Source organism: Anser anser (assembly GCF_964211835.1).
Source record: "Anser anser genome assembly, chromosome: 1".
NCBI lineage: Eukaryota > Metazoa > Chordata > Aves > Anseriformes > Anatidae > Anser > Anser anser.
Window position 1 is genome coordinate 162390475 of NC_139720.1, and position 11291 is coordinate 162401765.

At 35.3% G+C, this 11291-nt stretch overlaps 1 protein-coding gene across 2 annotated transcripts; it reads left to right on the forward strand.

The window, feature by feature from the left end:
- Nucleotides 1–964: 964 nt before the first annotated feature.
- On the forward strand, nt 965–10506 carry SLITRK6 (SLIT and NTRK like family member 6). Of its 2 annotated transcripts, XM_083819430.1 has the most exons (3): nt 965–1589; nt 4746–4789; nt 4934–10506. In XM_083819430.1, the coding sequence occupies exons 2-3, from the start codon at nt 4778–4780 to the stop codon at nt 7466–7468; spliced, it is 2547 nt and encodes an 848-aa protein (XP_083675556.1). In that variant the 5' UTR covers nt 965–1589; nt 4746–4777; the 3' UTR covers nt 7469–10506. The 2 variants fall into 2 exon arrangements, with proteins under 2 accessions (XP_083675556.1, XP_083675557.1); XM_083819431.1 differs by lacking the exon at nt 4746–4789 and having other exon boundaries at nt 966–1589.
- The last annotated feature ends 785 nt before the right edge of the window (nt 10507–11291 follow it).

The window sequence follows — 11291 nt, forward strand, 5'->3', positions numbered from 1 at the left end:
CTGGTATTGAGCCTCTAATAAACAATCTGTAATCAAAGACATGACATGAAAAACAAAACAGAAATTGTATGCTCTACAGGATAAGTATGCCTAAGGAACAGATCTGTTGGATCTGCTCTACAAGATAAGCATGCCAAGGAACAGAACTCACCAAACAACAGATTTGGTCTGTGTTTTTGTGGCAGTAGGATGAACAGGGAAGTAGTATTTGCAGCATATAAAATCAGCCAAAGCAGCGCAGGAAGGAGGATGAAAATGTTCCTTGGATGAATGAAACATTTTGCCATAGTCCTACTGTATCTAAAGATATTAATACGTTACACATAATACATGCCTTTAAGAATGCACCTCCCCCCCACACACACACACACCCCTCTCCCCCCGACTAATTTTTATCAAATAAATGTTTCGGGCAAATAGAATAGAATCTCACATGGATGGATACCAACACACTGTACTAACATCTGTAAAACAGACAATTAGGATCAAACCAGTTCTCTTCCTACAGAACACAAGTGGTAGTTTTAAAAAGGACTGACTCCAATCACTGTGCAAACATTAGCACTAATATTCTATAATTTATTTTTTTCAGAAATAAAGCATGTAAAACTGTAAATCCTCATCCCTATCCCAGTCAAGCTGGGTTGACTAGACTAAGCTGTACTGTCTCATTCATATTTTTGAATAACCTTTCATTGTATTGTGATAGACATATTTTCCAGAGGACAAAGTTTTCCTTGTTGTGTGTTTTGTGAAGTGTATTAAATCTGTATTTTTTTTTCCATTTTTAAAGCAAGCATTTGCAGATATAAAATAAGTGCAAGATCTGTCTAAGAGAACAAAAGGCAAGAGCTGCAGCAGACATTTACTGTTTAGCAAAATCATCCATTAATAGCAATCCACAAGATATTTAGCTGAATTTTACTTTCCGAGGTTCAGTTAGATAAGGGGAAAAAAAAGGAGGTGAGGCGAGTTTCAGGAGAAGGAGGAGCTGATCTGTCTCAAGGTGGAGCTGTATCTTGTGTTACATGGCACTGGCAGATTAAAGCTCTCTGATGGGGAAGGGCTTAAAGGCTGAGTCAAAAGCCAAGAAGTCTCTTTATTTACGCCTACCTCCCAGCCCCTGGCAATCTGACTAATAACAAACTGAGCTAACAAGAAAGACTAGAAAGAGCAGAGAGAAGACAGAAGCAGTTTGGATCTAAAAATCAGACAAACCAAGTGATCAAGTAAAGCCCTGCTGAACATCTTGTTTGTTTACTTCATCCAAATGCTTGCAAACAGTTAACTATATGCAGAAAAGTCAGCATAGCTGTGAAGTATGCTGTGAATTTTAATTGAGGAAAAAGGACAACTGATTACAGGATGGTCTAATGTGCACTCTGTCTGGAAGATTTTTTCAATTGAAAGCTTTGTACTTTGTCTTCTGAACAAGGATTTTGACTTTATGGAGCTGTAGCGTTACCAGAGCTTGCAGCAAAGAAACTCAGACCAAAGTGCATTTTTCACAAAGAAAAATTATATTGCATTCAAACAGCTGCTCCAACTGTGCATTACTGGGTGTTTTGGGCAGTTTTACGGCTGTGCAGGTAAGAAAAAATCTAGTTAGTTAATTAGTTTAGAGTATAAGAAACGAATTTCTTACCAATTGAATTTATTTTTCTGCATGACTTAATGTAACTTTTATGCTAAACAATGTCTGTTTACCCTGTGTTGCAAACGGTCTTCCAGGTGCATTTATTCAATCTGTTAACAGTATATCTGGATAGTTGAATGTGTATATTAAGGAAACACTGATCTGAAATCAGCTGAAGGTGGGAGGAATGTGTGTTTCTTTTTATTTTCTGAAGTGCAAGAATGGTCTTAAATACTTCATCTGACTGTGATTCTGTTCAGAATTTAATAAACATTCCTGAAGGCTTTTAGAAATCACCAGTTCCAGACTGGAGGCTTTGAAATTCCTCAACTTGCATTTTTTTATGTAGATGAATTAAAACAAGCAAATAAACAAAAGTTCAAGAAAGAAAAAAAAAAAAGCTGTTATTATTATTTGACAAACATTTGACTACTCCTGAAAGTATTCAACTTTCCCTTGTAGAAAGGACTGTGACATTTTTAATCTTTTAGAAAGCATATTGAAAAAGCTCAATTACATTATGCAGTTAGTAATGACTTCACGAAAGTAGATAAGAACAACAAACCTAAGTTACCATGTAGAGTTTGCTGAAAAATCTCACCACATGAAACAGAAAAAGGTCAGCCTTATTAAGTTTTTAAATTAGAATTTATTTTATTGTGAATTCATTCAGTAAATATTGATCAAATGCTACTTGAAAGCAGTTTTTATTTTACAGTTGTAGCCCACTGAAAGTTTCATTACATATTCCTGAGTGTTCAGACCAAAACAAAAATTTTAAAGGGGAAAAAAAAATCTTATTAATTTTTAGTATGTGTCTATTTATATGTGTGTGAGAATTCTAGCAGTGTTGCCCACAGAAGTATGATGATGATTAAAATGGGAATGTTTTCCAATTGGTTACAAATGTTGTTACTTTCATCTTTGAGAGAAGGGCTTTCATTTTTATAAACAAATTTTTCAATATGTATTAGAATGCAACATGCTTTTCAGATTACTTTTTTTTTTTTTTTTCATTTACATTTCCTCAGGGACTTTGTAAATACAGTTTGAATTCAATGCAGCTCGAAACTAGAATTCCTACAGGGGAAAAAAAAAAGTATGCAAACAAGTCCAAATAGTCATACAATAGACTTGAGGATGGCATCTGTGTCAAAAGCCTACATTTTTTTTACTGTGGTTCAGAGGAAAAGATATTGATGCATGTAAAGCATGAATAAATATGTAGCATACTGTGATCCTAGCATTATCCTGCATACATCAAAGTAAATTTTTGGCATGTTGTAGCCTGTCCGCACTACTTCTTGGGGTGGGAGGTGGGGGGAAGAACTTAAAAGAGATTATACGTATTAAACATAGGCAGTTGGAGTTCAAGGACTATTGTATGAGACAAATATATATATATATATATATTTGTTTTTACTGAAACAGAGATAAAACACCATATATTTAAGGGCATTTTCTTATACTATGAATTGCAATCACTGCTTTTAAACTCATACATCTGCTTCCACTTATCAGAAATTTCTAATGGAGGAAAAACACAGTTCACTCTGCAGTCATTTGCTGTTGTGTTTTGGTTTTTTTGTGTGTGTTTGTTTTTTATATGCGTGTGTGGTTTGTATGTATGTAATGCTCATAACAGAGCACTGAAGTCCTTGCATACATAAATCTCTATATCTCACTGTAAGAGAAACCTTGAAGTGTTGCTAGTAACAAAGGCATTTGATTATTAAAACTGTATTGCTGAGAAATGACAAAACATTTAGCCACACTATAAGAATATTCATACATGTAATTGAATAACTAATCTTTCAGAAATTAAGACTTCAAATGGTTAATTCTGTAATGATGGTTAATTCTGTAGTGACATTTTGTATTCCATGTTTTAATAGCTTACTTTGAAACATCATGTGACCTTTATTAGCTGGATTTTTTAAGAAACCAGCTTAGTTCAGTCCTAGAATGAATAGAGTACCCCAAAATTATTGTGCTGTAAATCTTCCAGTCCACTGTAAGATATATATATATATATTTCTTTTAGGAAATGTGGAAATATTTAATTAAAGATTATAAACAGAGATTTTGCTCCATCTCATATATCAAGAAATATCTTTGTTCCTGCTAATCAGGCAGAAACAGAATTTTCAAGTGAAGTGTAGCATAATCTAATTTCAAACAATAACAAACGTTTGATTTCAATGTGTAAATTTTGCTCTTGACTTCATAGTTGTACTGTAATGATGCATTTCTCAGGTATTGCAAAGTTTGAGATCAGTTTGACAGCTGACAATTGAAGTTACATAATGTATTGGTGATACTGGTGATGACTTGTAAGTAGAAAGGCAAAGTTAATTATGTGTACATTTCAAAATATTTGTGTTAATAATTCTAATAATTGGAAGGAGCTTAATAAATAGTCTCAAAAAAACTGTTTGCTCCTTGCCTACTTGTTTCTTCTGAAATGTACTGCATTGTAAACTTTCTCTTCTTTTTTCATTGTGGACACAATTATTTTGTGTGCACACTGTACACCACTAAAAAGGCTTAAAATGTGTTGTGTTCCTGCCTTCACTAAATATACATGAACTAAACCATGCACATTAAAATTTAATTACAGGAAAAGGAATATTTTAGCTACTTACTTTTCAGTCTGGGGATACAAGGATTGCAGAGGAAGTACCTTTTAATTTACATACATAATGCAGAACCAAAGGAGAGATTCCCTGTATCCTGCCTGAATGGGCTTTTGCTTACAACACATTGTTGAATAAAACCAGATATTTTATCTTCTCTTTAACAGCTGGACAACATTAAGTTGAGCTTAGCAAGATACCACTAAAATCTGCAATGCTATATGGTGACACAAAGAAACAATCCAAAATATATTAGCCTTGATATAAGTTGCTTGGAGCAGTAACTTACTATTTCTGTCTACTGTCAAAACATATGGCATATAAATGGTTTATGTATGATATATAAATAAATACAATGCATTCCGGATTATCTCCTACTTAGGTGTATCACCATGAAAGTACTGAAGCACTCTTTCTTATGACTGTGTCTATTGATTCAGTATGTTAAACTAAATATATTTCTCTCTGCTTAGGAAATCATTCAAATGCCTTGCAGGATATAACAATGTTAGAAAAGGTGAGGCAGGTCAGCGGCAAGCACCCCTCAACCCCCCACCCCCTGAAAGAAAGAAAGAAACACAAAACCACAAATTGTGAAATCATGACTCTTGCTTTTTTTTCTCCCAACCTCCCCCCCCCCCCCTTTTTTTTTTTTGTATAGAATCTGCTGGGCAAGATGAAGATCTGGATTCTTATGGTATATTCAGTTCTGGTTGCATCTGACCCTTTCCAGTCAGAGTCTTCTTTTTCTTCAGTCAGAGGATCTTGTCAGAGTTTGTGTTCCTGTGAAGAAAAGGATGATACCATGATTATAAACTGTGAAGAAAGAGGCATCAAGATGGTATCAGAAATAAATGTCCCACCATCACGGCCTTTCCATCTTAATCTGTTAAACAATGGCCTGACTACGTTACATGTGAATGATTTTGCTGGCCTTGTTAATGCTCTCTCTCTACATCTTGGATTTAATAACATTGCAGATATTGAGCCTGGGGCTTTCAGTGGTCTCAGCCTTCTTAAGCAACTTCATATCAATCACAATTCTTTAGAAATACTTAAAGAAGATACATTTAATGGATTGGAAAATTTGGAGTTTCTTCAAGCAGACAACAATTTCATCACAGTGATTGAAGCAAGTGCCTTTAGCAAGCTCAACAGGCTTAAAGTGCTTATTTTGAATGATAACGCCATTGAGAATCTTCCTCCGAACATATTTCGTTTTGTGCCATTGACCCATTTAGATCTTCGTGGAAACCAATTACAGACACTGCCATATGTTGGCTTTTTAGAACACATTGGTAGAATACTAGACCTTCAGTTGGAAGACAATAAATGGGTCTGTAACTGTGATTTGCTTCAGCTGAAGATATGGCTCGAAAACATGCCTCCTCAGTCAATAATAGGTGATGTTGTTTGTAATAACCCTCCAGTTATCAAAGGCAGCATCTTAAGCCGATTGAAAAAAGAATCACTTTGTCCTACTCATCCTGTCAATGAACTCGAAGATCCTTCAGGGTCACTACCCTTGGTTGTAACCACCTCTATTGGTGATAGTCACCTATCAACTAAGGTCATTCCTATCCTGAAAGCTCCTACTAAAGAACCAGGTTTAGTGCTTCATACTTCAAAGCCAACTACTCAATCTCCAGGAATCTATTGTCCCATTCCCTGTCACTGCACCAGCCATATGCTCTCAGGAGTTCTCATGCACTGCCAAGAGCGAAATATTGAAAGCTTGTCTGATTTAGGACCTCCTCCTACAAATCCTAAAAAGCTTATTCTAGCTGGAAACATTATTCAGACATTGCTGAAGTCAGATCTTGTGGACTATGCTAGCCTGGAAATGCTTCATCTGGGGAACAATCGTATTGAAATCCTCGAGGAAGGATCTTTTATGAATATGACTAGACTGCAGAAATTATATCTCAATGGCAATCATCTTACAAAGCTAAGTCAGAATCTCTTTCTTGGCCTTCAGCACCTTGAATACTTGTACCTTGAACATAATGCCATCAAAGAAGTTTTGCCGGGGACATTTAATGTGATGCCAAAACTTAAGGTCCTCTACTTAAATAACAACCTTCTGCAGACTTTACCACCCCATATCTTTTCAGGGGTTCCACTTACCAGATTAAACCTAAAAACAAACCAGTTTGCTCATCTGCCTGTGAGCAATGTCTTGGATGAATTGGATATGCTGGTACAAATTGAACTTGAAGACAACCCCTGGGATTGTACCTGTGATTCAGTTGGGCTACAAAAATGGATACAAAAGCTGAGTAAGAACACAATGATGGGTGATATTTTTTGTAAATCTCCAGGACACCTAGAAAAAAAAGAACTGAAATCCCTAAACAGTGAAGTCTTGTGTCCAGGTTTATTAAACAGCCCTGCCCTACCATCTCATGCCAGTTTTGTAGTTGTGACTTCTACTACTGCTACCAACACTGCAGACACAATCCTGCGGTCCCTTACAGATGCTGTCCCACTTTCTGTTCTAATACTAGGACTGCTAATTGTGTTTATAACTATCGTATTTTGTGCAGCAGGCATAGTTGTTCTTGTTCTGCATCGGCGGCGAAGATGTAAAAAGAAGCAAGCAAATGAACAAATGAGGGATAGTAGCCCAGTTCACCTCCAGTACAGCATGTATGGGCATAAGAAAACACACCACACAACGGAGCGCCCAGCTGCAGCTCTCTATGAGCAACGTATGGTTACTCCTATGGTTCAGGTCTATCACAGTCCATCCTTTAGCCCCAAACACACTGAGCAACAAGAGGAAGGAAGTGAGAAAGAAGTTAAAGATTCCAAACATCTCCGCAGAAGCCTCCTGGAAAGAGAGAATAGTTCACCTCTTACTGGTTCAAATGTCAAGTATAAAGCTACAGATCAATCTGCTGAATTTCTGTCTTTTCAAGATGCCAGCTGCTTGTATAGAAACATTCTTGAAAAAGAGAGAGAACTGCAGCAACTAGGGATCACAGAGTACCTACGAAAAAATATTGTCCAGCTCCAGCCTGAAATGGAAGTTCATTATCCTGGAACACACGAGGAACTGAAGTTAATGGAGACACTAATGTATTCCAGACCAAGAAAAGTTTTTCTAGAACAAACTAAAAACGAGTATTTTGAACTCAAAGCTAATTTACATGCTGAGCCTGACTACCTGGAAGTCTTGGAGCAGCAAACATGAAATAACACATTGGGCTGGGCCAAATTTCTCTAATTCTGTTTCAAGTTAGAACCATTGTAAATAAAAGTGCCTTATAATAACAAGTCAACAGTCAGAACTTAAGCACAGCAGTAATCCTAGCAAAAAACAAAACAAAACAAAACAAAAACACAACAACAAACAAAAACAACTCAGGGATCACTGTGGGAAGCCATGCGGTTGTATGCAGATAGTATGTCTCATCCCCAGTTAAACATGAACTGTATGATTGAACTGTGGGAGGAAGACTGCTTATTGCAATATTCCTCAACATGTTTTAAAGGTGTGTATGGCACTCTCCTTTTTGTACCTAACCTATGGAAAAATATTTTTCTTGTACTCTTTCTGTCAAATTAATTACATTCCTTAAAACAAACAAAAACACCTGTGTTTGTAATTACAAGGTTAGAGTGTATTGGTTAGGTGTTAGCATATGCACTGCATATATGACCATTGTCTACAACAACACCTAACATACCCTTGTAATAAATATGAAAGGATTTGAAAAGTTGTCATACTAAATGTCAGCTAAAAACAAACGGAAAGATTTTTGTGTATGCACCCATACATCCAGAGCCTTCAAAAACTTAATATTTTACATGGAACTTCATCAAATATGTTCTTTATCAGCATGAGGAAGGAAAAATATCTATGTTTACGCAACATCTTACAACAAGAAGAAAAAAAAGCAAGCCTTTGCATACTTTTCCCTATCTGATAGCTTTACCTAAGTTTGGACAATCTTTTCTTAAGCTGCTGCTATAAAATAGCGTGCATCACTGGTGTTTCAACTCACAATCATGGGCAATCTGAAAAGCTACTGAGAATCGGCTGTAAATATATTGCTGTGTTTAATAAGTTTGATTTTTATGTCTATCAATATATATAAATAACTTCTGTACTGGCTTTAAATATACCTGGAGGAAATAAGTTTGCTGTGGCTAGGAGCTTCCAGGTGCCAAAGCAGGTCCTGACTGACAGTACCCAAAAGCAACTCCACCCCCACCCCAAATAACTGCAACAACACACATGTATGAGGAACAGTAATAATATTTAGATGTTGTTTGTATTAAAAATGTTATATTTTGCAGAATCTAGAATATAGTGTTGTGGGAAAATAGGAAAAAAAAGTAGAACACTGCAGATTTATTTTTGCAATAAATTCTAGCTAGATTTATATGTACTATTTATTCTGTATAATTTTGTATTTTTTTTTTTTTTTCAACTCACAAGAAAAGAAAAATCTTATTCCTGGCTGCCTTTCAAGCAAATCAAGGAACTGGTCTCTTTCAATGAAAATGAAATTAAGAGTTTTTTAAATGTCTTTTTCTTAGAGGTCACTTTTTAAAGAATAAGGTCACAACTTCATGCACAAGTTTAGAACTGTTCAGGAATTTTCAGAAGACAAGGCTTCTCACTCTTGCCATGTGGTCAGGAGCATCTTGCCTGGAGTGCAGTAGGGCCATTCAATTTCTGTGCATAGTTGACAGAGTGCCAGAACACAAATTATGACCTGCATTTATCTTCTTCTAAACAAATCTGTGGTAAATTGTCTATGCATGAATAACTTTTCTTTTTTTTTTCCTAATTTCTATTTGTAGAGCTAAGAATCATCTGAATGCCAAACTTAGCACTGAAGTTTTGATAAACTAAAAGAGACATGTTCTTTAGTTCATCTTACTGCTAATGTCTTACCTATTTGTATACGTATATGTGAGTTCTTTATTTTCTTTGCACATGGGTACATAGGTTTCTGACAGAATTTTTTCCTATGTTGCATACAAAAGTCAAATTATCAGTTCTTTCAAATTTGCATAGAGATAATTACCTTGATGGTGCTATCCTAATTTTTGTAACCCAAGGATCTGACCACTTGTTTCTGTTAACAATTCAACTTCCTTATTAATATTTTTAAAAAGTCATCACTTTGCTATGGAAGTCAACCTTCTTAGCTTCCAAGAATCAAAATGTTAGTTATAAGAAAATAAGTATTCTTTCCTCTTTCTACAGCTGAGAATAATTTAGTTTAGAAAACCTCTGCATTGAAGAAGTGTAAATCTGGTTGCAATATATTTTTTCCTTGCTATCTTTATTCTAGACAAGTAAAGGTAATGCTAAGTATTACTTGTGGAGGTAAGGGTGAGACAAAGGGGAAAATGCAACTACTTTAATTTTACATTAACTTAAGTATTAGTTATTTTAGCTGTCCTTGCACATCTGAGACATGTGGCATGTCTCTTTATGGACATGTCAGAGAACCTATAGAAACCCCTGCTTTCATCTAGAGGGGCAACTGAAGCCCAGGTGAGATGGCTTAGAGCACTAAAATTGCTCTAATTGTCTACATCTAAAAAAAAACTAAATTAAATTCTGAAAATAATCTATTAAGAAACAATGAAAAATTGAATTCAGTCAATAGAACTGACAATAGAAAGCTCTGAATTTTAAACAGACCCACAAATATCCTTGTGTGAATTCTCAGAGATCTTAAATTAATGTGGAGAAAAAACAACAACATATATGGTATATAATAACAGACTTTAGCATTTCCATGTCTTTCATTTCAGTAGTCATTTCCATTAGTAAAAAATGGGTGTAAAAATAATTCTCTGAAATTGGCAAGATGCAGGGAAATGATGAATCAGGCCCTCAGGCTTTGATTTAAGAGAAATAGTTTTAGACTAAAGACAATTGCCACATGCACAGATGTCACTTTGCTTAGCTGCTAACAGTTACTTGGCAGAATGTTGAGGACAACTGTGTGGCAAAACATTTTTCTGCATTGCAGTCTCAAGAAATCAAAAAAAAAAAAAAAAGCTAAATTCATGTCAAAGCAACTCAGTTACACAGCTGTCTCAGAGCACCACTCAGCAGAAGTAAATAGAGATTTAGCTTTTAGCTTTCCATCAGCAGGGTGATTCACACCATTCATTATATTAGGGTGACTGTACTCTATGGTAGTCTGTAACGCTGCAAGTGGTTTTGCAGTATCCAGAAGTCAGTAGAATGTGGCATGTCATCCATTTTCCTATCATCTGTCCCTGCTGGACTTCCATGTAGTAAATGTTTGTATGACAAGGTGAGAGCAGGTCTGTCTATAGACTTCCTTCATACTAACATTCTCAGACAGTGACAGTGACAGAATGAGATTTTTTATTATTTTTTTTTTTTAGGAGGAAAATTTATATTGCCATAACAAAAAGGGATAAGAATTTGGCCTTATATGATTATTCTTCAGATGAAGAATATCAATATCAGCTGATAAAATCATAACATAAGGAAGGTATTGTACAACAGGAGAAGGATGAAGTATGTGTTCCCAAAAGTTCCTTGGGAACTTATTTTCATTATATTAATTAGCAATGTGTCCCTAACATTGTTACTGATGTTTCTTGAAAGTTGGAATGGTATTCAGATTTTGTTGCTGTTGTTGCTAAAGCCATGTTCTTGTATTTATTTACTTATTTATTTTCCAATCACAGACACAGTAAAGTGATTTTACACATTTCACTTATCTAGAATAATGGAGGCTGGAAGGCAAAGCAATGCTTGACAGTCTGCAATGAAGTGGATCCATTTTTCTCCTGTCAGCACGACAGTTTAATTGTTTAATTGAGTGGAGTGTACGGGAAACAGGTGTACTTGGCAGCTATGTTATTGTTGTTAGGGTACCTCAAAGTAACCAACATTAACATTTTTCCCCTCACATTTGAGTGAATAAAATATATTAAATAACAATATAGACCTGTTCTCTAAAAAAAAAAAAAAAATAAATAAATTATAAATACATCTATTACACTAATTT